This window comes from Phaenicophaeus curvirostris, chromosome 31 (genome assembly GCF_032191515.1).
Source record: "Phaenicophaeus curvirostris isolate KB17595 chromosome 31, BPBGC_Pcur_1.0, whole genome shotgun sequence".
NCBI classification, from domain to species: domain Eukaryota; kingdom Metazoa; phylum Chordata; class Aves; order Cuculiformes; family Cuculidae; genus Phaenicophaeus; species Phaenicophaeus curvirostris.
In genome coordinates this window covers 246699-273999 of record NC_091422.1, presented here as the reverse complement: position 1 = coordinate 273999, position 27301 = coordinate 246699, and the positions used below count along the sequence as shown (strand labels likewise).

At 51.6% G+C, this 27301-nt stretch overlaps 1 protein-coding gene across 1 annotated transcript; it reads left to right on the top strand.

Annotated features, from left to right (window-relative positions):
• The first annotated feature begins 159 nt into the window (after positions 1-159).
• On the top strand, positions 160-18256 carry LOC138732429 (AT-rich interactive domain-containing protein 1A-like). Its single transcript, XM_069879043.1, has 10 exons — positions 160-284; positions 1017-1291; positions 3288-3508; positions 6498-6635; positions 14206-14446; positions 14814-14903; positions 15591-15758; positions 16295-16610; positions 17753-17898; positions 17985-18256. The coding sequence occupies exons 1-10, from the start codon at positions 160-162 to the stop codon at positions 18149-18151; spliced, it is 1887 nt and encodes a 628-aa protein (XP_069735144.1). The 3' UTR covers positions 18152-18256.
• Positions 18257-27301: the final 9045 nt, after the last annotated feature.

The window sequence follows — 27301 nt, the reverse complement described above, 5'->3', positions numbered from 1 at the left end:
ACCCATAGAAACCAATGGGGACCCATAGAACCCAATGGGGACCCAATAGAACCCAATAGAACCCAATGGGGACCCCATAGAACCCAATGGGGACCCCATAGAACCCAACGGAAAGCACCGGAAGCCGATGGGGCCCCCCGGCTGCCCCATAGCTGCCCCATGGCGCCCCCCCAGGTGCGCACCGAGGCGCTGGCGAGGCGCCAGGGCTGGGGTCCCCAGCAGACGTCGCGCACGCAGCCGCGGTGCCGGCTGAGCCGCCGCAGCACCCGCCCCGTCAGCACGTCGTACACTGCGGGGGGGGGGACGGGGGGGGAACGAGGGGGTCAGGGGGTGCCCTCTGCCCCATAGATCCACCCCCTGGACCCATAGAGACCCACCCGGACCCATAGAGACATGCCCCCCCCACCCCTCCATTTTATGCCTTTGCTGCGCTGCGGTCACGTCCTCTGCCCCATAGATTCCCTCCCTCTGCCCCATAGATCCCTCCTTCTGCCCCACAGACCCCTCTTCTGCCCCATAGATCCCTCCCTCTGACCCATAGATCCAATCTGTGACCCATAGACCCCCCTCTCTGCCCCACAGATCCCTCTCTCTGCCCCATAGAACTCTCCCTGCCCCATAGAACCCTCTGTCTGCCCCATAGACCCCTCCCTGCCCCATAGACCCCTCTCTCTGCCCCATAGACCCCTCTCTCTGCCCCACAGACCCCTCCCTCTGCCCCACAGACCCCTCCCTCTGCCCCACAGACCCCTCTCTCTGCCCCATAGACCCCTCCCTGCCCCATAGATCCCTCCCTCTGCCCCATAGACCCCTCTCTCTGCCCCACAGATCCCTCCCTCTACCCCATAGATCCCTCTCTCTGCTCCACAGACCTCTCTGTCTGCCCCACAGACCCCTCTCTCTGCCCCACAGACCCCTCTCTCTGCCCCACAGACCCCTCTCTCTGCCCCAGAGATCCATCCTTGTGCCCCATAGATTCAATCTCTGCCCCATAGATCCCTCCCTCTGCCCCATAGATCCCCCCTCACCCCCTTTTCCCGGGCTTTCCCCTTCCCGCCCGCGTCGCTCCCCGATGACGTCAAACCCCCCGCGTCGCTCACCGATGACGTCAACCCCCCCGCGTCGCTCACCGATGACGCCTCCCGAGGCGCACCCCGCCCCCAGCGCGCGCCCCCCGGCGGGCGCCAGGCGGCAACGCAGCAGCGTGTGCAGCACCACGTGACCCCGGAACGTCTGCAGCGACGGGGCCCCCGGAAGCAGCGCCGCCGCCGCTGGGGGGTGACGTCATCACGTAAAAGAAGGGGGGCGTGGCCACGCGCGCGCGCGCGCCCCCCCCCCCCCCCCCCCCCGCGCGCGGCCGCCATGGCAACAAAAAGGGCGGGAAAGGCGAGGCGGGAAATGGAGCGTGAGGAGAGGGGGCGTTAATTAACGGTAATTAAAGGTAATTAAAGGGGAATGGGGCGGTTGTTGAGGTAATTAAAGGGGTAAATAGGGGGATAGAGGCGGGATATGGGGTAATTAGGGGTGATTAAGGGCGAATTGAGAGGTTATGGGGGTAATTGGGGGGGAAAAGGGGTAATAGAGGTTTAATGAAGGGGTAATTAGTGGAAAAATTAGGGCAATTAAGGGATTAGGAGAGTCATTAAGGGATTAGGGGAGTCATTAAGGGTGATTAAGGGAAAATTCAGAGGTTATGGGGGTAATTGGGGGGAAAAGGGGTAATAGAGGTTTAATGAAGGGGTAATTAGTGGTAAATTGAGAGGTTATTGGGGTAATTAAGGGGTTAGGGGAGTCATTAAGGGATTAGGAGAGTCATTAAGGGATTAGGGGAGTCATTAAGGGTAATTAACGGCGGATTAAGGGCGAATTCAGAGGTTATGGGGGTAATTAAGGTGTCATCGGGGTAAATAGGGGTGAATCCCAGTCCCCCCTTTCCCCCTCCCAGTTCATCCCAGTTCCCCCTTTCCCCTCCCCAGTGACTCCTTTCCCCCTCCCAGTGCCTCCCAATCCCCTCCCAGTGCCTCCCAATCCCCCCTTTCCCCTCCCATTCCTTCCCAGTGCCTCCCAGTCCCCTTCCCAGTGCCTCCCAGTCCCCTTCCCAGTGCCTCCCAGTCCCCTTCCCAGTGCCTCCCAGTCCCCCCATTCCCCCTCCCAGTTCATCCCAGTCCCCCTCATTCCCCTCCCAGTCCCCTCCCAGTTCATCCCAGTGCCCCCCAATCCCCTCCCAGTGCCTCCCAATCCCTCCCAGTGCTCCCAGTGCGTACGGGGGGGGCGCCTCCTCCCAGCGATAGTCCCAGCTCTGGGTGGCCACAGCCCTCCTGGCGGCGGCCACGGCCCCGTCCCCCGCCGGGCGCCTCAGGTCCCACAGCTTCGCCGTCTGGTCCTTGGAGTTGGACACCAGGTGCCGCCCGTCGCCCTTGGTGGGGGGGGACACAAACCAGTATAAACCAGTACAAACCAGTATAAACCCCCTTCACCCCACCCCCCAGGCCCCAAATCCCAGTCCCGAGCTCCCAGTTGCCTCCCCGAGGTCCCTGAAAACCATCCCACCCCCGCTCCTCCCACCCCAGTTGCCTCCCAGTAGCTCCCAGTTCAGCCCAGTCCCCTCGCTCCCCCCGCCCAGTGCCTCCCAGTCCCTCCATACCCCCTCCCAGTGCCCCCAGTTCCCCTCCCAGTTCATCGCAGCACCCTCCTAGGGCCCCCAGTTGCCCCCTCCCCCTCTCCCATTCCCCCTCTCCCATTCCCCCTCTCCCATTCCCCCTCTCCCATTCCCCCCCTCCCAGTCCCCCTCCCAGTGCTCCCAGTGCCCCTCCCAGTGCCCCCATTCCCCTCCCAGTCCCCCCAGTTCTCCTCCCAGTGGCCCCCAACCCGCTCCCAGTCCCCTCCCGGTGCCCCCCAATCCCCTCCCAGTGACCCCAGTCCCTCCCAGTGCCCCCAATCCCCCTCCCAGTCCCTCCCAGCGCTCACTGTGCCCCTCCCAGTCCCTCCCAGTGCCCCCAGTCCCCTCCCAGTCCCCCTCCCAGTGTCCTCCTTCCCCCTCCCAGTGCCCCCCAATCCCCTCCCAGTGCCACTCCCAGTGCTCCCAGTCCCCCCCAGTGCTCCCCAATCCCCTCCCATTCCCCCTCCCAGTGCCCCCATTCCCCCTCCCAGTCCCTCCCAGTGCCCCTCCCAGTGCTCCCAGTGCCCCCATTTCCCCTCCCAATCCTCCTCCCAGTGCCCCCCAATCCCCTCCCAGTGCCACTCCCAGTGCTCCCAGTCCCCCCCAGTGCTCCCCAATCCCCTCCCAGTCCCTCCCAGTGCCCCCCCTCACCGGGCTGTGGATGAAGGTGACCCCCCCACGGTGCCCGGCCAGGCGGCAGACGGGGCGGTGGCCGCGGTGGCCAAGGCTCCGTCGGTCCCAGAGCCGCACCAGCCCGTCGTCCCCCCTGCTCAGCACCAGCTGCCCCCCCGCGTCCGCCAGCGCCACCGCGTTCACGTCCGCCTCGTGCACCTCCACCTGACCCCCCCAGTAAGCACCAGTTCACACCAGTTCACCCCAGTCCCCCATAACTACCTCCCAGTCACCCCCAGTCCCCCTCCCAGTGCTCCCAGTAGCTCCTACAGCATCTCCCAGGCTTCTGAAGACCATCCCGCCATGGGTTCCTCCTCCCTCTCCCCCTCCCAGTTGCTCCCAGTTCACCCCAGCGCCCCGTAACTACCTCCCAGTCACCCCCAGTCCCCCTCCCAGTGCTCCCAGTAGCTCCTACAGCATCTCCCAAGCTTCTGAAGACCATCCCACCACGGGTTCCTCCTCCCTATCTCCCTCCCAGTTGCTCCCAGTTCACCCCAGTCCACCCCAGTGCCCCATAACTACCTCCCAGTCCCCCTCCCAGCGCTCCCAGTTCCCCCCCCGGCATCTCCAGACCTTCTGGCCACCATCCCAGTTCCACCATCTCCACATTCTTTGCGTCTTCTCCCCCCCCGAATTCCCAGATTTTGCTTCAAAATTCACCGTTTTCTCCCCGAATTCCCTGATTTCCCCCCCAATTCCCTGATTTCCCCCCCAAATTCCCTGATTTCCCCCCCAAATTCCCCATTTCCCCCCCAAATTCCCCATTTCCCCCCCAAATTTCCCCAATTTCCCCCCAAATTTCCCCAATTTCCCCCCAAATTTCCCAATTTCCCCCCAAATTTCCCCATTTTCTCCCCCAAATCCACATTTTCCTCGCAAATTCCCCAATTTCCCCCCCAAATCTCCCCATTTCCCCCCCAAATCTCCCCATTTCCCCCCCAAATCTCCCCATTTCCCCCCCAAATTTCCCCATTTTCCCCCAAATTTCCCAATTTCCCCACAAATTTCCCCATTTTCTCCCCAAAATCCCCATTTTCCTCGCAAATTCCCCAATTTTCCCTCCAATTTCCCCATTTTCCCTCCAATTTCCCCATTTTCCCCCCAAATTTCCCCATTTTCTCCCCCAGATTTCCCCATTTTTCCAAATTCCCCATTTTTCCCCCCAAATTTCCCCATTTCCCCCCAAATTTCCCCATTTCCCCCCAAATTTTCCCCAATTTCATCCCAAATTCCCAAATTTTCCCCCTCAAATATCCCCATTTTCCACCCAAATTCCCCATTTTCCACCCAACTTCCCATTTTCATCCCAAACTCCCCAAATTTCCCCCAAATTCCTCAATTTCCCCCCCAAAACTCCCCAAATTTCCCCCCAATTTTGCAATTTTCCCCCTAATTCCCCAAATTTTTCTTGCCAAACCAGAAGGATGGATGCTGACAGGGTTATGGGGGGTCCTGAAAGAGCAAGGTTGTCTTTGAGTTTTTGTTGCGGCGAATGAAGCAAACGGGGGCAGCTTGTATGAAAGTTTTGGAATTCCCACCCCAGAAAGTCCTTAGTTTGTTTTGGCCTGAAGGAGAAACCTCATCCCTTCTCTGGGCAACTTCTTTTCATCTGGCTGTGGAATGGGAATTGTTTTACTCTTGGTATTTTGCACTCTTTGGAAAACGCTTTTGCTTCTCCAGCTGTGTTTCACTTGGGTTCCTCTCTGCTTTCAAGCCTTAAAGTGTCTTGGCAATGGCAGGAAGGGGTATAACCGACTGCAGCCAAATTCCTGATCCAGGTTTGACTTCCAAAGGTGTTCTCGTCTTGGATCTAAACCCATCTAAAATGGGTTTAACGAAACTGGATTTTGTGGGGAGGGGAGAAGGGTGAGGCTGCAGGGTTTGGCTGGTGCAGAAGGAGCCCTCCTGTGCATATCCCCAGCAGCGTGGGGTATTTCTGTGTTTGCTTGCCTCTTCCTTTCTTAAGCCAGGTAGGTTCTGAATTTGGGTACTCAGGAGGCTGTTGGGGGAGCACCGTTTGGATCCTCCATTCTTCCAAAGTGGTCACTTCAGCTTGTGTGCTCTTGGAGTGGAATAAAGTTGAGCTCTGTCAGCTGCGTGCCCTGACCTGGAAATAATCGCTGCAACAGGCAGAAACACAGCAGAGAGCTGAGAGTGCTGCCGAGGGAGGGGCAGCCCAGGAAAGGAACCCTTTCTTGATATTATTTGAGCTCAAAACTGATCATTCTGGCTATCTGTTTTGGGAGAGGGGAAAAGAACCTTTTCGAGTTGAACTTGCTGGTCACTTCAGGCTCCTTGTAACTATTTTTTATTTCCGTTTTCCATGTCGGAATGCTTCTGTTTGGTTTGCATTTTGCCTTTTGAGCTTGTCTTATTGCTTGCCTGGAGAGGGAGTAGAGCTGTGTGCATTTCAGAGCAGGGTGGCTGCACGCTGGGTGCCCGGGCATCACCAGGGATGTGCAGAGAAATGCCCTGGGGAGCCCAGGACCTGGAACACTGGGATTAGCAGGATCAGTGAATGGTGTTTTATGCTGATAGGAAGGTGTTTATCCCAAATTATGCCAATATTGGGAGTTGGAAATATTTTCTTCCTGGCCAAGGCTTCTCTGCCAGCGCTTTTCATTGTATGTGCAATACTGACCATCACTTCTGTTTGGTTGCTTGGGAAGGCTGTGTGTGTGTTTGTTTTAATTCTTAATTTTACTAATAATTTCTCCAGTGGCGAAGGGCTCGGATTGCCGCTTGCAAAATGACCCTCACCTTCCAGCCACCCCATTGACGTGTTTCACACTGCAACTTGTTTCTCTGGGTTGCGCAGCTATTTGTCCATGTGGCAATTTTCTCTCCTCCCGCCCCTTCGTCTGGGTTTGAACGGAGCTTAATCCGCCCCGGTGCTCCAGGAGGAAACTCCCCAGCCCGTGCTGCAGCTCCTGAGCCCAATCCAGGCTGCGCGGAGCCCTCTGCCTCCGATCAGCATCCCTTTCGAGATGATGCCGCGTGGAGCTGCCGATGCAGCCTCGCAGGAGCCTGTGCCGGCAGCGCGTTGCGCTGCGCTCGATGCCGGGCTCGATTCCTGTTTCTATTCTGGTCTCGAGCTGCTCAGCTCTGCTTCCTGCCTGCACGCCTCGCACAGATTCCCCTAACCCCCAGCCTTTCGTTTCCTTAGGAGCGATGTCTGATACGGAGACTACTGAAAAAGAAGACGGCGACCTCCGTGTGGAGGTGGGCAGCAGGGACGCCTGGCAGCTTGCTCGGGAGCGGACGGGCTCGTTTTCTTTTGAGCCTGGCCGGCGTGAGAAGGCGGGTCAGTGTTTAATCAGGAAATTGCTGTAGGGTGACCAGTTCTGGTCTGGGATCCTGAACAATAGCCGTGTGCCCCGTCACACGCATCCCCTGCGCTGCCGCAGCCTGGGAATACGGAGCCACTCCCTGCGCCGTGGCTGCTGAAGCACGCACCTCAGTGGTGACCCTCGCTCTTGAGCAGCTCGTTGTTGTAGAGCAGGGAAATCAGTTTGGCCCTTCCTTTTTGCTGCTCACTTGGTGTCATTGGAGACACTTGAAATGGTGCGGAAGCCTCTTGTCAGTCTGTCGGGCACACTAACCTCGACCTCTTCCCTTTCCATTCAAACTTAACCTGCCAGAGGTCCTGCACCATGTGAGGGAGGGAAAGCCCGTGGTGGTGTGACCTTCAGCTACTGCGTGGGGCAGTCGCAGGGGAAAACAAAGGTGTTTAACTTCAGCTGACAGCACTTCATGTGTGTTAAACGCTGCCACAGCTGAGCTTTTGGTTTATGGGAATCATTTTCCTTTTGGCGGGCTGGATTGACTCGTCTTGGAGACGTGCACGATCATAAATGCCCTGGAGAAAACTGCTTCCACATGAAGCTCAAATGTGGGACAGGACAGGGGCCCAGGGCTTGGCTGCTCTGCTCCGTCCTGCAGCGGCTGCGCGGCTCGGATGGGCCGGTGCCTGCGCCCTTGTGGGTCCAAAGTTCATGCCGTGATTTCAAACAAGGCCGGGTAATTGGAGGAGGAGCTGTGTCACTGGGTTTGGTTATGGTTTTGAATAGGATTTTACATGAGAAAATAGAAATGCGTATTGAAAGGAGAAGGGAGCAAGCGGGGCGAAAAAGGAGAAGGGGGAGAAGGGGGAGAAGGGGGCAACTTTTAGGAATTGACTGTTCTGGCACCCTGGCCCAAGGGGTAGCACTGGGCATACATCAATGTCTGGCATGGGCCAGGTTTCCATGGTTATGCTACCCCTTCCTCTGCGCTGAGGAAGGGTGAAAGGAGAATTCCCTTAGTTCTTTCCTAATGTGTTTGCAGTTTCTCCATGCTCCCTGGGTCAGCAGGTGCATTTTTGCAAGCAGATCCTTGCACACAAATGTTTTTTTCCAGAGCCACCCCAGCTGGCAGTGTCCAGGGTCTCAGCTGTAGCCCCTCAGCTTGCTCCATCACTGCATCCCTGCTTTGGGAGGACTTTGGAAAGGAGCTGCCAGCTTTCAGCTCTCTCCCTAGCAGCTTTTTCCAGCGAAAGGACTGCCCGAGCCATCAGGCTGCAGCACTTGGGCCCAGTCTGGGCTGTGCAGAGCCCTCTGCCACTGCCACCAGTTAATTTCTGGTACCTTCGAAACCTTATTCTCTCCTAAAATCTTTCCTCCTTCTGCTTATTTCAGGAATTCTGTCACTCGGTTGTTTCAAAGAGGCAGGTAACAATACCAAAAGCTGAATTGTCTCAAAATCCCAAGCGTTGCACTGAGCAGACGCCTGTCTAAGTTTGTGATTATTCAGCCTCTTGCCTTTGCTCCGGTACTTTGCCCACCCAAGCTGCTGTGGTTGGCATGGTGGCACCATCACATGCCGAGATAACTCAACGCTTTGGAGTCTAAATTGAACATGTTGGAGATGAAAGTGCCTTCCAGAGGAAGCACTGCTGGGGAGTTGGAAGATCCTTATGGCTGGCAAAAAGAGGGGAGCTTCCTGCCTCTTGGGTGATGTAGCATTGCGAAGGGGCTGGAGTTTGTCCTCAGAGTGAAGCGGGGTACTTAAAAACCTTTAGAAGGAAGAGAAAAGCTCTTTAATAAATAAGTGACTGTAGTCTGTCGTCTCAGACCCACGCTAGTCCCTCACAGGTACTTTCCTTTCCAAGGCCTGATACCTGAGCAGCCTTCCTGATGGATGCGATCGACTCTTTGATCCTGTTCTCCTCAGGTGTCCCTACCACGCTCCCAAAAAGTGGTGCTACTGAGGGCACCCAGAGAGTGCAGGGATAGGACAAGGGGGAATGGTTTTCAGCTGGACGAGGGAAAACTGAGGTGAGATCTTAGGAAGAAATATTTTCCTGTGAGGGTGGGGAGGCCCTGGCCCAGGTTATCTGGATAAGTGGTTGCTGCCCCATCCCTGGAGGGGTTCAAGGCCAGGTTGGATGGGGCTTGGAGCCCCTAATCCAGTGGGAGGTGTCCCTGCCCGTGGCAGGGGTTGGAACTGGATGGGCTTTGAAGTCCCTTCCAACTCGAAACATTCCATGATCTGTGGAAATGTCAGGTCAGCTTTGCCAGGTGCTGCCTTGGATGAGAAGTTTGGTGCGGACAGAGCATGGCAAGATCTCCAGGTCTCTTTGTGTTTATCTCTAAAGTGTTTTGTGAAGCATGAGATGCAAGATTCTGTTTTCTGTGCCTTAGAAGGAGAAACAAGTCTACCCGTTTCCCCAAAATTGCTGCCAGTCAGCTGTGTAATTTGTGATAGAGGAGATTGAGGTATTTTGGGTGTGGAAATAAAGGGGAAGGAAAGGACAAGCTTGTGATTTCCAAGTGTTGATAGTTCTTGAATTAAGTGGAAAAGAAACTGCAGTGAAAATGAAATTGTAATAGAAAGTAGGTGTTTCGATTAGTCAGAGGCAATGAAGCAGCTTTTTTCCCTTTCAGAAAGAATGAGGGAATAAATTTAGCTATTGTTCTCTGGTTTTGCTTGTGAGCGCCTGTATGGAAACAACCGGCCTTATGGAATTTCTAAGCTCTGCCGCATGCTCGTCTCCTGATCATCATTTCCTTGAGTGCTATCTAGTGATCTGACAGCGTCGTCCGGCTCCTTCCCTCGCCATCCACTCTTAGGCTGGAGATCATAGAATCCTAGAATCTACAGGTTGGAAGAGACCCACCGGATGATGGAGTCCAACCATTCCCATCAATCACTAAACCATGTCCCTCAGCACCTTGTCCACCCGTCCCTTAAACCCCTCCAGGGAAGGTGACTCAACCCCCTCCCTGGGCAGCCTCTGCCAGTGCCCAGTGACCCTTTCTGTGAAAATGTCCAGCCTGACCCTCCCCTGGTGGAGCTTGAGGCCATTCCCTCTCATCCTGTCCCCTGTCCCTTGGGAGAAGAGCCCAGCTCCCTCCTCTCCACAACCTCCTTTCAGGTAGTTGGAGAGAGCAATGAGGTCTCCCCTCAACCTCCTCTTCTCCAATGAGCAGGGAAGGCTGCAAACCCCAGCGAGGAGATCCCTTTGCTTTCTGGTCAGTCTTCCCACTGTTGAGGCTCGGTGGGCTGGGCTGGAGCGGAGCCTTCAATCCCTTCTCCTCGAAGGTTTTGATGTGAAGTATTTCTTGTTGTTTCATCCCTGTTTAACAAACCAGCTGCTATCACATAGGAAACTGGTGGTTCCTCTTTTCATAGAAAAGAAACGTGGCGGTTTCCAGCATCAGGCTCCCTTGGGCTGGTCATGCCAGGACTTGCAACCCTTTCCCTGAGGCGGAAGAACTCCCTGCCTCCTCCGTTGGGTACCGGATTGTGTGATTCCAGGCATGGTTTTTGTTGTGGTGTGAACAGGAGGCGTTAGCTGCTGAGTCCCTGTTTGTCAGCAGCACTGACAAACCCGTGCTGGCATCAGCCAGCGCTGGGCAACCAATCGCAGCTGGAACGATTATCGTTTCAGGGTCCCCGTGGGCTTCCGCTATCAGGTCACATCCCAAAGTAACACTGGGCAGTATTTCAAGGGAAGAAACTCAGGCTTTGGGGCTGCAGCCAGCCGGGAGTGTGAGATTCTGTGTGAAATAGTTGGAATCCCTCCAGCATTTTTGATCTGCAAATGAGCAATAAAATGCATAGAAACCACATTGGAAACACGTGAGGAAATTCTCCAGCCCCTGACGTTTCCTTCAAGTTGGCAGAGTTACCGCTGTGGAGCCTCACCTCCCGGCTCGGCTCGATTGGCTGAGCTGGCGGGAGGAGGGGAGAGGAGAGCCCTTCTCCTGGGGCCACCGTCTAGTTCCAGGTCCCCTCCTGATGCTCTGTGGGAGGCAAATAAAACCTTGCTGGCCCTCTCCTCTTGGGCTCGATCCAGAACCTGCTGCCGGCAGCGGGACTCCATGACTTCAATGAGATTTGCTCTATTTGAAAGGCTTCTCTGTTTCTCTACAGACCATTTTATGGGTAGCCTTGAGTTCTATTTCCCCTCTTGAGTAGATGGGAGCTGGATGGCACCCGTCAGGTTTGGTTAAAAACTCTACTCTGTGCCTTGACGGTCGGCATCCTGGGAAAATTGCTTGATAGATGGGGAAAAAAATGACTTGATAGGTTGAAAAGAGTCCCTTATGGATGTGCTGGTTGCTTTTAGGCGTTCCAGTCCTGGCTTCTCACCTTCCCCTTGCATCAGTCTCGCTTCCAAGAAACTTAGTCCTGCTGGATAACACTTGGTAAACGCTGCTGTGCTGGCATCTTAGCTGGGAAATGGCTTTATTGTTTGAATGTGTAAAACTTACTGATCTTTAGAGGTGAAAGTCATTTCACCAGTTGATTTTGATGGTCCTGTTTGTGATCTCAGAGCTGAAAGGCTGGTGTCTTCCTGGGTACGAGGTCCATGATGGTGCGCTAGCAAGGCAGGGATCCCTCGCTTACACGCCTAAAGCAACCCTATATTAACCTGCTTAATTAAACCAGCGTTTTTAAATGACTCGCAGTACTTAGGTTAAGCCTTGATGCATAGGTGAAGTTGACGAGATCAGCTTTAAAGGTCGTTAGCTGGTGGGTTAGGAGGTAATTTTCAAACTGTTTTTAACATTGTTTGGCTTCACATCTTGCAGATCTTTTCCTGCCTGGCGTTACTAAGCTGTATCCCCTCGTTCTGCCTGGTTCATGTATGAATATTCCTGGTTCCAGTGACCCCTCTCAGATCCTGGAGGCAAACCTTCTCCTTTGCCTCTCGGAGAAGCAGGCTGCTCACTCCTGCTAATGGAAGGGGATATTCACGTTTCACCTTGCACCGTTGCTGTGTATCTGTCCTTTCAGGCTTATATTTTCTTTGGTGTACATTTATATTGTGTTTTTTCCTCTGAGCATAGAAATAGCTCATCTCTGTAGCTTTGGGCTCTGCCCCTCTGGGCTTGAGGATTTGATAGCTCTGAAATGCCACGAGCTCTTGGGGCGGGGATTTTAAAATCTCCTGCAAAGGGGTTTGGCCTCCAGCTTTGTTTCAGTGATGATGAAAACCGCATTTGGTGATTCAGACTAAAAATACCTTAATGTGTTTAAGGGAAATACTGTTTTTTACCGTCTCATCTTAGCTTGGACTGAATTGGCTTCTGGACATTCTGATCCCTTCACTACTCAGAGGGGAGCTGAGAGGTGGATCTCACACCGGAGGCAGAATTAGGTGCAGCGAGTCCCAGGGAGAGGAGCGTTTTGCTCTCGGTTGTTTGTGTTGGTTGATGCTTTTTAATGCAAAATGTTGAAAATACTGTCTTTTTACTCCCACTTCCAGTGGTTTCCATGGGAGGAATGTGGGTTTTGTCAAAGTTGACCAGGAGGAAAAGAAAACAAGGAGCTGCGTAAATGAGCAACGTTTTTGATGTTACAATGGAAGGCAGTGAAAATTGCAAGAGATCTTAGACGCTATTTTTAGGCTTTTTAGGCATTTTTTTAGCCTTCATTGAAATAAAACAAAGGGGTTTTTTCCAGGAAGGTAATGTTTGAACAAATCTACCTCCAAGATAGCTGTGCAGGAAGTGATCTCTAACAGAGGCAGTAATGGAGAGGAGGAAGGACGGGCGATGTGCTAAGTCACCCCACTGACAGACTGGCATTTTCAGCTCAAACGTAGCATTTGCCGGTGTTTGTAGAAGCATTTTGATCAAATTTCACTGTTAAAATAGACAAGATGGTTCTGCTGCAACCAACAACAGAATGTGATGCAGCTGGTACCCCCCATTTGTCCTTCCCAATGTCACTGTCCAACCTCCCCTCTCCACCAGGGGAGATTTAGGCTGGACATTAGGAAAAAATTCTTCACAGAAAGGGTCATTGGGCACTGGCAGAGGCTGCCCAGGGAGGGGGTTGATTCACCTTCCCTGGAGGTGTTTAAGGCACGGGTGGACGAGGTGCTAAGGGACATGGTTTAGTGTTTGATAGGAATGGTTGGACTCGATGATCCAGTGGGTCTCTTCCAACCTGGTGATTCTATGATTCTAAGTGTGATGAGGCGTTTGGGTCATATTTTATTCTTCGGTAACTCCAGTTCTCCACTTTCTAGGATGTGGTGAGCCTAGATGCTGGGGACGTGCTGCCAGAGCCTTTTCCCACATCACCTGGCAGGCAGGTGTTGCAGAGCGATAGGGCTCTTCTGCAGGCTGAGTTTGCGGTATCTTGTATCCCGAGTCCTCCTGTGCTGCACAGAGCTGGGAAAATGCTATCCCAACTGCTGCTAAACAAGGCATCATCGAGTCAGTGTAAACAAGACTGGAGTGTCCAAGCTATTTATCAGTTGGCTCGGCCTTTCTGCTTGGTGTTTTAATGATGTTGGCTCTGGTCATGCTGGTCGGCTGGATTCTGTGTGGAGGGATTTGATCTGAAATTCAGGGCTCAGTCCGGAATGGTTTGGATCTGAGGTTGGTCACTCTGAAAGACTTAGGAAGGACGGGTGAAGTCCTGAGAAGCTTTGGTCTCCCACTTCTTCATCCTTTGAATCTCTGGCAAAGATTTCATTGCATCACTGGAGTAGTTGTGATTTCCCAGCTTTCCATTCAAGTTCTCGACTGCTGCCTCTGTCTTGACTAAGCCTGAACTGCTGCTGAACCTTATTATTGCGCGTGTTGGATCTGCACATCATCACCTGGGAAGTATCCCTGGTTTTCGAGACTTCCCGGATGATATTTGGTGCCATCGCTTTGCAGTTGCTCCTGTGACAGTTTGAGGTTTTAACTTCCGTAAGTTTTTTTATGCTTTTCTACTTCAGGGTGGATACACATGATAGGAAAGGTGTTTTCTAGCCTTGCCCCAGTGAAACGCTGAACTTGATAGGCTGATACTGCAACTGCTAATTTTTGCTGTCTTTGAAGAAAAGGAAGTGGGAACCCTGAAAAGTACTTTATGGTTTTCTTTTAAATCTCTGTTTCGTTTGGTTTTATCCATCGCCAGTGAGTAGTTTCCCAGCTCATCTGAGGTTTATGAATTAATTATGGTGAGGCACGAGTTTTCTGTCTTTCAGAGGCTGAGCCATGTTTTGCTTCCAAGCCATCATCACGTGGACAGTCTCCTCTGTTTGCAGTTCTCTGTGTATCGTTGATGCATTCTTTAATTTCTCGCCTCTAAACTGAATTCTAAGAAGCAAGTAGGAGAATCAGCCGATTGTGTGGACCATCAGCAAGCGCTCGGCAAGCCGGCTGGGGAACTCTTGGGTTTGGAGACAGACAGCAGGATAAGACGCGTTTGGCAGTTACCGGTGTCTACAGCTGCCTTCATTGCTGACAATAATATGAACAGAGTTCACGGATTTCTATTTGTAGCATCCCTAAGGGAGAAACACGCTCTTTCTTACTGATACGGGAGATCACAGTGCCATGTCTGCTTATTTTTGGCCTGATCTGTCTCTCTGTGTGTTGCAGGACCTGTCTGGCTCAATAGCTGATCTCCCCGTGGGTACAGAAGGAGCCCTGAGTCCTGGAGTAAGCACATCAGGGATTTCCAGCAGTCAAGGAGAGCAGAGTAACCCAGCTCAGTCTCCTTTCTCTCCGCATACCTCTCCTCACCTGCCAGGCATCAGAGGACCCTCCCCATCCCCGTTCGGGTCTCCAGCCAGCGCTGCTCAGTCCCGCTCCGGTCCGCTTTCACCTGCTGCAGTACCAGGTAATTCTTCTTGGCACGTGTTGATCTTCTAGTGGGGCTGCCTTGTGCAGCTGAGGAGTGAATTACAACGGCCAGTGGGGAGGAATTGGCCGGTGTCAGTGCTCTGTGGTTATTTGAGGTCTTTTGATCTCACTTGTTGGCTTTCGAACACCTTGAACAGTTAAAGGACGCAGTAGGATGGGTGAGAAGGCTGGTAAACCAGCACTGTCGTCTCGCTGGGTTAACGTGATTGATCTTGCTTGTTTTCCTTCGCTGCGGCTAACATACCCTGCTCCTCAAGTTGTAGTCCTGGTGTTTAATACTCTCGCCTCCTGGGCTTTGTGGTGTGGAGTTTTTGTGATTAACCCCTCTCCTGTTTGCGGTGTAGGCAATCAGATGCCACCCCAACCGCCCAGCGGCCAGTCGGACAGTATCATGCATCCTTCCGTGAACCAGTCAAGCACAGCGCAAGATCGAGGTGTGTGGCATGAGTTAAAAGACTTAATTGTAAAGCTAGCTGTGTAACTAAAAACTGCCTGGCCTGATAACGTGGATTCTATGGTGAGGTAGCATTTAAAAGCTGCCCCTTTAAAACCTCTGAATGTTTAGGCACCTTGCAGTAAATTGAGCTCATTTTGGTTGGTTGGCCTCTACCGTTCCATCCAGGCTCATAGAGTGGCTTCTAAGATGTTTTCTCTGGCTTCTGACTGGCTTTTCTACAAATGCTGTTTGTCCATGACCTTAAGCTTCAAAATGAGGGGCGTTCGCAATAATATTGCACGTTTTCCCCCTAAGAGAATAAGGTTGATGTGGGGGGAAAGTCAGGTAAAGCTTCAGTTCTCCTGGCTGAAAGTTGTCACCCTGAGGAGGCAAATAAGCAAACGAAAACTAGCGATGACGAGAAGCCCCCAGGATTTAGAGTGGTGCTGTCTGCTCCTGTGACACTAAGGGCTTTTTTTTCTGGATAAACCAGGAAATTGGATCCGTTATCTTAGCAGATAACGCTGTCTCCTTAATAGCAACCGCTGTAAAATGTGTCTCGGCTGCTGCTGAAAGGGGTTTGTGAGTGGCTCCCAGGGGTTGCTGTTCCCTAAGAACGTGTGTGTCCAGAGGCACCTCTGGATACTTTGCACTAATAAGTTTGCTCCTCTCCCCGGGTGACCAGGTTACATGCAGAGGAACCCTCAGATGCCCCAGTACAGCTCACCCCAGCCTGGCTCAGCCTTATCTCCCCGTCAGTCTTCGGGAGGCCAGATGCACGCTGGAATGGGGCCGTACCAGCAGAACTCCATGGGAAGCTACGGAGCCCAGGGTGGGCAGTACGGACCTCAAGGTGAGGCACAGTCAGCTCCTGGCTCTTGTCCTTGATAAACTGGCTTTATTTGTCCCTTCTTCATGTGTGGGTTATACAAAACAGTGTGCTCCTTCCAAGCTGGAAGGAACCATGCTTCATTTGTGTTGAGACGGATGGAATACAGTGGTTTCAGGGCTAGGTGTAGTTCTAAACCTAGGAGCCTTCCTCCTCATTTAAAAAGAGGTCGTACGTCCAATGTAAAAGATGAGAAGGGCTGGTTTTCTTTGGAGGGGAAGGAAAAGGGTTGAGTGAGCTTTTCAAATCCCCTCCTCCACTCAGTTTTACTTTGGGAGAGTTTCAGGCAGCTTTTGAATCGATATTGCTGCTTGGCTATGTCAAAACACCTTTTTTTGTGGCTTATATCCAAGTACTTTGACTTTTTGTTGAGGTGTTAACACTCCCCCTCATTTGTTAGTGATCTTTAAATATTTGCTGATAGAAGATTTTTTTTTTAATGGTGATTCATAAACTAACTGGTAGAGCGATGTTGTCGTTCTCTCTTTTTATCTCCTCAGGAGGTTCTCCCAGGCAGCCAAACTACAACGCGATGTCCAATGCCAATTATCCCAGTCCGGGAATGGGAGGAAGCATGAACCCGATGGGAGCAGGGAGCCAGATGCACGGGCAGACGGGTGTGCCGCCGTACAGCGGGCTTCCTCCCGGGAGGATGAGCCACGCGGCCATGGGGAACAGGCCCTACGGACCCAACATGGCAAATATCCCGCTGCAGGTGGGGACAGGGATGTGTCCCCCGCCCGCTGGCCTGAATCGCAAAGCACAAGAAGCGGCCGCCACTGCCATGCACGCAGCTGCCAACTCCATCCAGACCAGGTGAGGAACGAGGTTTCTCCTGGTCCCTTTCTTGTGCTGCGTCTCTCTTTCAGAGCTGTGGATGGAATAACCCAAAAGTTGAGTGAGACTTCACATACTTTTCTTGGAAGGTTTGCCCACCTTGGAGACTTGTTCATCAATCTTAAGAGTCTAACGCTTGGGACAAGCAGGGTTTTGGAATTCTTCGCTAATGATATACTTAGGAAATATTTAATATTCAGGGAGGTTCTTCTCCCCCTGTACTCAGCACTGGTGAGGCCACACCTCGACTCCTGGGTTCAGTTCTGGGCCCCTCCCCACAAGAAGGGTGTTGAGGCTCTGGAGCGAGTCCAGAGAAGAGCAACGAAGCTGGTGAGGGGGCTGGAGAACAGGCCTTATGAGGAGCGGCTGAGAGAGCTGGGGGTGTTTAGCCTGGACAAGAGGAGGCTGAGGGGAGACCTCATTGCTCTTTCCAGATACCTGGAAGGAGGTTGTGGAGAGGAGGGAGCTGGGCTCTTCTCCCAAGGGACAGGGGACAGGATGAGAGGGAATGGCCTCAAGCTCCACCAGGGGAGGTTCAGGCTGGACATTAGGAAAAAATTCTTCACAGAAAGGGTCGTTGGGCAGTGGCAGAGGCTGCCCAGGGAGGGGGTTGAGTCACCTTCCCTGGAGGGGTTTAAGGCACGGGTGGACGAGGTGTTGAGGGACATGGTTTAGTGTTTGATAGGAATGGTTGGAGTCGATGATCCGGTGGGTCTCTTCCAACCTGGTTATTCTATGATTCTATGATTCTATGATCTCTACAAATAAACTCTTCTCACAGGGCTGAGGTATTTGCAGGTCTGTTCTTCCCTGTAAAGACAACAACTAGAATGAAGTTTGTTTTACGGGTGGAGCAGAACAAGACTGATGGTGAAAAGGTTCAGAATTGAGCTCCCTCTTCCGAGCTAGTTTACATCCCCTTTTCTGTTGAGAATGAGACTCTAGGGCAGCTTAACTGTCAGGTAGCACCTGATCTTTTGTCTTTTGCTGGAGAAGGAAGCTGGGGAAAGTCAGTTCTCCACGTCCTTTGTAGACTTCTCTTAGCAAACCTGCTTCTTTTGAGGACAAGGTCTTAATGCTCAGTATTTGGAGTGAATGTCTTTTATCCTTGCTTTCTCTAGGCCTCCTGGTTATCCCAACATGAACCAAGGTGGGATGATGGGCACTGGACCTCCTTACGGACAGGGAATTAACAGTATGGCTGGCATGATGAACCCCCAGGGCCCGCCCTATCCGATGGGTGGGAACATGGCTAATAACTCTGCAGGTAAGCCGGTACCATCTGTCAAATGTTGCATTGATTTCGTTGTCCCATATTGAGAATCAGTGTTAAAGATTCTTCTAACTTCCTAGGGATGGCAGCAAGCCCTGAAATGATAGGCCTTGGGGATGTCAAATTAACACCCGCAACTAAATTGAACAATAAGGCAGATGGGACACCCAAAGCAGAATCCAAGTCAAAGGTAAAATGTTTTCGTTTTTCTAATGACTTCCATCCTTGTCAGCATCCAGGGAGATAAAACCATGACACAGTAACTGGAACAGTGCATCTGTCTAGTGGTGACTGTGGTTCCTGAGAGAACACGATTGGGTTCCTCCTCCTTACCCTGGACAGACCTCTCGCTGTAGAGAAGTTGTCCTTGTAGCATGTGATCCAATTGCTCCTTGCAACCAGGATTTTAACTTGAGTGTGATGAGTGAGTAGGACACTCATTTCAAAGAAATAATTGTCTTGACAAGTGTGTTTTGGAGAGGGCTCTGCAATAAACCACTAAATCCAGGTGTAATAAGTTCTGTGGAGGAGCCTGAATGGTGAGGCTGCCATACCCACCGACCCTCATTAAGGCCAGGAAAGGGACTTCTCTATCAGAATTCTTGTGTCCTCCCCTCTTTGTGACTCAAGAGTTCGAGCCTCTCTAGAATTCCTGATGGATGCCTGGCACACTTTATTTATACATTCTCGTTGCACTTTTGGGCCTTTGATAAGTGGGGAGAAGGTACCTGCACAGGTGGACCTGTTGGGTCACCTTTCCCAAGTCCCCGGGTCCTTTGAATACCTAATCAGTGTAGTGTGTGGCTTGAATCCAAAGTGTAAAGGTAAAAACCGCATTGTTGAAGTGCTCAGTGTAGGAAAATTGAACTATATTTGATGTGGCCAGCCCTGGCTGGGCTTGAACTGTACCTAGAACAGATCCATCTTGGAACAGTGGTTCAACAGTGTTTACAAGAGGTTCTTCAGGATTTATGAGGGAACAATTGAGAGGTTTGCTTCTGGATTCATAAACCGTTGAGAAATGAAGAGGAGCATTTCCCAGCCCTTTGGGAGCAATCAATTACACTTGCAAAATGATTCAGTATTAGGAATTATCACCTGCCAGAGTGAAACTGCCAAAAGGAGCGTGAACAACGCGGGGTTTGTTTCTGGTGTAGGCTTGGAGCTACTTGGTTCTCATCTCTCAGCTGGGAGGTGGGACTCTAAAGTGTTACAGTTGTTTCCCAAACAAACCTCTTCCTAATCCTGTATTAAAGCCAGAAGAGGGAGGCAAACAGGTTCTTCAGGGAATGTTTTTCTTTGCATTGCTGCTACCAGTCTCAAAAGAGCCAGCAAAACAAGCAGTTTCTGAGCCCATAGTCTCTACTTGAAGGACAGCAAATGCTCTGGAAGTTTGATACTTGTGCTACCAGCTGCCTGCGAGAACGTTGAGAAGATCTCTCACTTCTGCTCGTGTTATGGCTTCTTAGTATCATAGAATCATGGAATAGTTTGGGTTGGAAGGGACCTCAAAGCCCATCCAGTTCCATCTTGTGCCATGGGCAGGGACACCTCTCACTCAAGACCAGGTTGGATGGAGCTTGGAGCCCCTGATGCAGTGGGAGGTGTCCCTGCCCATGGCAGGGGTGGAACTGGAGGGGCTTTGAGGTCACAGGTGCTTCAAATCTTAGCTTTCCTTTGAGGCATGCATCTCCCTCTTGAGTAGGAGAAGAGGCTGACCAGAGGCAGCTCTCACCCTGGCAGGGTGCAGTAGCCAGGGGGAAACTCCTTTGCAGTTGAATTAAATGTTTTCTCCTATATTTAGCAAATGAGCCCACAAAGGATGCCTCAAAGAGATGGCTCTCTGCAAAGACTCCTTGAGGTTTGTTTGGTTTCTGTGGCATTCCTGAAACCTTTCACTTTTGAAAACACACGTTCTGTGAATTCCTTGAGTAGCAGCTGATTTTTGAGATACCTTTGTCGAATAATGCCTGCCTGATGTTCGTCTGATACAAGTGTAGGTCTCATATAAAGCTGTTCTTGAGCAGAACTTGGAGCTCTTCTCTGACTGCCTTTTTGAAACCCTCTCTGCTGTAAGCCAGCTGGTTTTGTGCTGCTCACTGCTGGTACCTCTTTCCTTCTCCTAGAAGTCCAGTTCCTCTACTACAGCCAATGAGAAGATCACCAAACTCTACGAGCTGGGTGGTGAGCCCGAGAGGAAGCTCTGGGTCGATCGTTACCTGGCCTTTACTGAAGAGAAGGCCATGGGCATGACAAATCTGCCAGCGGTGGGCAGGAAGCCCTTGGTCCTTTACCGGCTCTGCATCTCAGAGAAGGAGATCAGAGGACTGACTGAGGTGGGTGACCAGGTGTCTGTGGTCAGAGCTGCTTCCTGTCTGGCAGTCACAAGTCAATGGGCCACACGATTCGAAGTAGCTTTGTAGCTCTGGGGTAGCCCTGGCTTCCCACTTACCTGTTTATTTTGCTTTTACTTTTTTAAATAATGCTAATAATAATTTTAAAAATGCTTTTTAATGCTTCCTTAATAGGCTGGGTTGTTCAGCCTGGAGAGAAAAGGCTCCGTGGAGACCTTAGAGCAGCTTCCAGTGCTGAAAGGGGCTCCAGGAAAGCTGGGGAGGGGCTCTTGATCAGGGAGTGCAGAGATAGGACAAGGAGGCATGGTTTTCAGTTGGAAGAGGGGAGATTGAGATGAGATCTTGGAGAAGTGTTTTCCTATGAGGGTGGGGACACCCTTGCCTAGGTTGCCCAGAGCAGTGGTGGCTGCCCCATCCCTGGAGGGGTTGAAGGCCAGGTTGGATGGAGCTTGGAGCCCTTGATCCAGTGGGAGGTGTCCCTGCCCATGGCAGGGGTTGGAACTGGATGGGCTTTGAGGTCCCTTCCAACCTGAACCACCCCATGATTCTATTGACTTTGCATCAGGCTGTCAACTGATCTCATGGCTAATTTGATTTGCAGTCTGTCCCTATTCAAATGATCTCTAGGTGGGGAAGAGAGTTTACTACTAGTTCTGAGTTTGAACACAACTGTGTCTGCCTTGCTTAGCCCTTAGAGCGTCCTTTGTTTTAGCTGGGGAGTGTTGCTTTCTTCCTAGAAAATGTATTGGAGGAGAAGGAACTTGGATATTGAGTTTAGAGCCTCTTGGTTGGTTGTGCAGGTCAACAAAAACAAGTGGTGTGAGTTAGCCACCAATCTCAACGTGGGCACGTCCAGCAGTGCAGCTAGTTCTTTGAAGAAGCAGTACATCCAGTGTCTCTACGCCTTCAAGTGCAAGATAGAGCGAGGTGAAGACCCCCCTCCGGATATCTTTGCAGCTGCCGATTCAAAGAAATCTCAGACGAAGATCCAGCCTCCGTCTCCAGGTGAGTTCAGACTTGGGTTTAGGGTGTGCAATGGATGCTTGCGCCAGAGGAGACAGTGAGAACTTGGAGGCTTTGTGCCCAGAGAGCTCCACGAGCCTATTACGGGTTGAGTGCTCTAGAATTCAAGCCCTTTCAAATGAACTGCTGTTTCAGATTTGATGGGAGGCTCCGGTTTTGGAATAATTAAGCATAGTGTTCAATGGAGAAGTTAAAGGAGGACGTGAGGTCCAGGCCAACAGTGCCTGCTGTGCATTTTGGTCTTCATGAAGTCTGATCCACTCTGTCTTATTTGCTTTAGGTTCATGACTTGAATCACTGCTGAGCTTGCCAACCCTTTAAGCTTCAGATTTTCCACTTTGTCTTATAAGTAAAACGTTCAGATGCTTTTTTTTTTTGCCAGGAACCTGTTCCTATACGTGAAGTAAGCTTTATCTGCTGTGAAGTTCCTGTAATTTTTGCAAAAAATGCCTTTTTGATTCAGAAACCCAGCATCATCTTTGTCTGGCTCCTGAGGAAGGGGAATAATGAACCCTTTTTTGATTGTGCTGCGGTTGGGTTTCAGCCCTGCTAAGCCCTTGATCGACAGCGTGCTTGTCCGAATAATCTGTTGGCAACTACATTTATCTGCTCAGTTAGAGTGGTGGTTTTTATAAAGAACTAAATCGTGTTGTTTCGCTCGTCAGGAAGCCTGTCCTGGTGTAGCTCCAAACCTGGTGTATTTTGTGAGATAAAGCAACTTGTGTGTCATTAGAGCGACCTGTCTAAAGCGGTGTCTGAGTTCTGCTTAAACTAGACTACAGATCCATCCCCACCTCCTTCTAAAAACTTTCTTGCCCTCTGAGATGCCAGGAGGTGAACAAAGATGTTCAGAGCATTTGGAGCCTGGGACTTGTTTTCCATGTAGTGTGCATTCATAACCCTCCAAACCCAAACGTATTCACAGAAGGGCCTTGGCTGGGCCGGGTGGTGCCGCGCAGGCACGTGGCGCGGGTTTCCTGCAGCCCAGCTTGGGTTCCTGCTCACAAACTGCGGCGCGTCCCCGGGGTGCGGAATCAGTCTGCCGTTGGGTTTTAATTCCCAGAGTAATGGAACTGGCCTGGCTCCAAGCGTGTGTGAATTTGTGAGTGGGAGGGACAGCAGGGGGTGGGGACAAGCACCAACTGGCAGCGAGGTGGGGAATGTCTCGAGGCCTCTTCCTGCCGATGCCAGCGTTCCAAACGGTGAATTTCTGGGGGAAGCGAGTGGAGCTGAACGGGAAGGAGAACGGCGGGGAGGGCCCATGAATGAAACTCCCCGCTGAGCTTGCCTCTGCTCCTCCTTCTGCCAAGGCCTCCCCGGGCTGGGAGGGAGCCGTGAAGAAGAGGACAGGGTGCCAGGAAGGTGGGGTGTAAACAAACATGGCCTGGACGTGACCTCGGTGGGTTTTAATGAAGAGCTGAAATGACTCATCAAGCAGCAGGGCTGAAGCCGAGGGATATCGCGTGCTGGGGATGGTAACTAATGGAAACATTAATGAAGAGTTCAGCTCTTGCCAGCTGCGAGGAGTGTATGAACCTGAGAGCTGGCAGTGTCACAGTGATCTGGGGCAGGGAGAGCTCCTCGAGCCGGTGGCACAGCTGGATCACACATGATGGCCTGAGATTTTTTCATGAAAGCTTACTGTAGTGTAAAGCAACCTGTATGGAGCCAGGGAACTTGCTGGACGGGTTTGGTTGTTCAGTGAAAGATCCGTCATCTCCGGCATTCCCTGTTCCAGGAATCCTTGGGAGTGGTGCTTGACTTGACCTGCATGAATTAACCCCTCTGGAAGGGCAGAGCCTTGTTCAGAGTTAACTTGGTGATTTCCGCTTACATCCTGGAGTTTCTATCACTAAAAAGATGGTGAGGCTTCCGGAGAGGGCTCGGGCTTGCAGGAGAGGGCTCAAACTGGAATTAGCTGTAGGAGACCTTCTGCTTGCCCTCCTTCCCCAGGAGACAGGGCCTGTCTACGTCTGCCTTAGAAAGATGTGTTTACTGGTGGTTCTTTCCGTGTTTCAGCTCCAGGAAGTGTTCCCTTCATGTCCTCAGGGCAGGGCCCCAACAGTGGTATGGGTGACCCTTACAATTGTGCTGCAGGTCCAGGGATGGGTAATATGGCCATCGGACAGCGGCAACACTATTCCTACGGAGGTCCTTACGACAGAGTGAGGTGGGTGCTTGAACCTCGTGAAACGATCGCTTTCACTTCCCATTGTGACTTTCCTGATCCATTTGAGGAGCGAGGGTGAATTCAAGTTGGACGTGTGCGGTCTTTGTGTTTGCTTCCCTGTAGGACGGAGCCCGGCAGGGGACCTGAGGGCAACATAGCAAGCGGAACTCCGCAGCCCAACATCATGCCTTGCACCCCGGAGTCGGGGATGTATTCTCCCAGCCGCTACCCGCAGCCGCAGCAGCAACAAAGGTCTGTGCGGGGTGTTCCCAGCAGCAGCTCGGCCCGGTTTGGGACCTCTGGGATTGTGAGAGTGGTCACACAAGTAATGCATCTGTTTCTTCTCCAGACGTGATTCCTATGGCAATCAATTCTCTGCTCAAGGCACATCCTCCGGCAACCCCTTCCCTCGCCAGCAAACCACCATGTATCAACAGCAGCAGCAGGTGAGTTGTTGGCAAGCTTCTCGTTTGCTGGACTGAGGGACAGAAGAATCTGTGAAATTTCTTAGAATCATAGAATCTTGAAGGTTGGAAAAGACGTCACAGCTCATTCAGTCCAATCGTTACCCCAACCCCACTGTGCTGACTAAACCATGGCCCAGGTGCCACATCTACGTGCTTTTTGAACCCCACCAGGGATGGAGGGTCCACCACTGCCCTGAGCAGCCTCTGCCAGGTCTTCACCACTCCTTTGGTAAAGAAATCTTCCCTAATATCCAATCTAAACCTTCCCTGGTGCAGCTTGAGGCCGTTTTCTCTCATCCCATCGCTTCTTACTTGGGAGAAGAGCCCAGCACCCACCTGGCTCCAACCTCCTTTCCAGGAGCTGTAGAGAGCAATGAGGTCTCCTCTCAGCCTCCTCTTCTCCAGGCTAAACAGTCCCCGGTCCCTCAGCTGCTCCTCATAAGACTTGTTCTCCCGACCCTTCCCCAGCTTCGTTCCCGTCTCTGAACTATACGCCAGCCGCTCAGTGTCCAACTCAAATTTGTGTTGAGGGGAGGATGAAAAAGCTTGGGACTCTGTGTTTGCTTTATGAATGTGTAGAACTAAGTACTTTATACAGGAGACACTTTTTCCTAGTTTCCAGATAGTTTAAATAAGCTTTAATTAGCGTTCCCAGTGCTAGCAAAACAACGTTCTGAGAACGGAGGCTGTGTAGTTGGCAGGTGTGCATGTTCTGGTCAGGCAGCAGGAGATCAGGAAGCTTTACTGGGCTTCCCTTCCCCCCTGGAACATCCCAAACTCCATAACGCTTGGGGCCCAAGTGGTGGGATGAGGTTGGAGTCAGTTCTTGATCATTTGGGGGAGCTGTGGGTCATTCTGCACCACAATGCGGAGCTTTTTGTTGTCTTTGCCTTGCTGAACCTGCAGACAGAGGCTCCAGACCTGCCTCCTCTCCTGACTGCCCTGCTGCCTCCTACTCCTTGTTCCCCAAACCAGCAGGTTTGTTTCAGGACAGAGTTCGAATGAACATAAATCTCTTTCAAGAATCCTTGCGTGTGACTTGCTCTCTGTATCCGTGCCAAGACCTGTAAATGTTTTTCTGATAATTTTGAGTCCTCTGGTTTAGGAGAGCATGGAGAGGGCACTTGCTGAGCTGTGCTAAGAATAATTCCAACTGCTCTGCAGTTTGGCTCTGCAACCAGAGCCACAGGGCTCCAAGCCAAGAGTTCGAGTTACTCTGGCGCTCGGCATCTTTGAAGCCCTAGAGCTCCATCTGAAGCCAGTCATGACCGTGGAGCTTCCGAGGAGACTGTGTAGCAGCTTGGTCGACCCTTGGAGGCAAGAGAGAGCTCGGGTTTTAATTCTATCTCAGCAACTGACTGTTTTCTCCATTTGCACTTAAAAGGAGGAGGAGGGAAGAATCTTTCTGGTTCCTTTCAGGGTTGTGTGAATAACCCTGAGATCACCTCTTAGAACTGGTTTTAACCTTTAGCCGCAGCCCGAGCGCTGCCACGTGTGTATATATATATGACGTTGTACATTGCACATACCCTGAGATCCCCTGCAGTTTTGTCCCCCTCTCCTCCCCCTTTATAGTATGACGAGTTACCGAGTTGATGACCTGCAAAAGCGAGACACAATTATTTAATCTCTTGCCAGACATCCCTCCCTGGAGGATGCCGTACCGGTCTCTGTGGATAAAGTCATTGCTGTCTCAGCAGCCAGTCAACTTATAGTGTATTTTTTTCCTGTTTTTTTGTTTTCTTTCTAATCGAGGTGTGAAAAAGTTGTAGGTTCAGTTGAAGTTCCTGATGAAGAAACGCAATTGAGATTTTTCAGTGATAAATTCTGCATATTTGTATTTCAGACAATGTAGCTAAAAACTTGATGTAAATTCCTCCCTTTTTTCCTTTTTTGGCTTAATGAATATCAGTTATTCAGTATGAAATCTTTAAACTATATGTTCTACGTGTTAAGAATAAATGTACATTAAATCTTGGTAAGATGTTTGTAAGGGTTTTTTTATGAGCAGGACAGGGAGGTGACTTCGGTGCTGGCAGGTCTTGGTGCTGTGATGATGTAGGTCGGCTCCTTGCACGGAGAACCTTCAAGGTCCTGTGCTTTCCAGCAGCTTTGGAGGCTGATAGCGTGTGGTCTGGCTTTGTTTTCTCCCTTTGGCTTGTTTTGGTGATGGAGGCTTTTGTTTTGTGCTGCGTAGGCTCAGGTAGGAGAGGATTTGTAGCAGGAGATGAAGCTGAGGCAGAGATGTGTGGTGTGCAGGGTGGAAAAGGCTCAGAAGGGAGGTGGTTCCCTCTGAGCTCTATAAAATGGACCATTTCATCTCCTTTGCGTTTTCTTAGAAGCTTGGTGTGGACTCTGACTTGAGAGGAGAGGGGGTTTCAGCACAGAGCTAAAGTCCAGGTTCTTCCTGTCCAAATCTGCTCATTTCCATGGGTGTTTCATCGAGCCTGGAGCTTTATCCTCAGATAGTTGTAGGAGCTGGCTGGCTGAGCCGTACCAGGTTCGGTTAAAGAAGAAGGAAAAGCTTTTTTTGAAAGGCAAAGGTAATTTTTGTTCAAGCAATGTCCTTCTTTTATCCTGCTAGTCCTCTCCTAGGAAGCTCTTGGTTCCCAGAACCATCATTTGACTGTGTTCCCTAAACTTCAGGTTCCTAGAAGTCATGGTCTTTTTCTGAAGGGTCAGCTGGAAGTTCTGGAGTTCTTTGCCTGGCAACATGAATTTCTGAAGAGGCAGGAATGGTGCTGGGCTTCCTTAGCTTTAAAAATATTGAAACCAAGTTAGGAGATAGGAAGTCTGTGGGCATGTGCCATTCTGCAACAATGTTGATTTAAGCACAACTTCTCTCATCACTTCAGTCTGTACTCTGCGAGCTCTGGTTGATCTGATAATGTGAAAATCTTGTAGTGTGTTTTTTGGTTTTTGTTGTTTTGGTTTCTTTTTAACAGAACCTCAACACCAAGGCTGGAGAATAACAGGATTGTGGAATGGTTTGGGTTAGAAAGGACCTCAAAGCCCATCCAGTCCCACCCCTGCCCTGGGCAGGGACACCTCCCACTGGATCAGGGGCTCCAAGCCCCATCCAGCCTGGCCTTGAACATCTCCAGGGCTGGGGCAGCCACCACTGCTCTGGGCAACCTGGGCCAGGGCCTCCCCACCCTCACAGCAGAACATATTTCTCCCTAAGATCTCATCTCAATCTCCCCTCTTTCAGCCCAAAACCTCTCCCCCTTGTCCTATCCCTGCCCTCCCTGATCAAGAGCCCCTCCCCAGCTTTCCTGGAGCCCCTTTCAGTACTGGAAGCTGCTCTGAGGTCTCCCTGCAGCCTTTTCCAGGCTGAGCAGTGCCAACTCTATCTCTGTCCTAGTACAGAAATTGCTCCAGCC

Coding starts and splice junctions, on each gene's coding strand:
- LOC138732429 (XM_069879043.1), top strand. CDS start 160: ATGGCGCCCCCCCAGGTGCGCACCGAGGCGCTGGCGAGGCGCCAGGGC. Junction 3,509..6,497: donor ACCTCCACCTGACCCCCCCA/GTAAGCACCAGT, acceptor TCGTTTCCTTAG/GAGCGATGTCTGATACGGAG. Junction 6,636..14,205: donor TGGCCGGCGTGAGAAGGCGG/GTCAGTGTTTAA, acceptor TGTGTGTTGCAG/GACCTGTCTGGCTCAATAGC.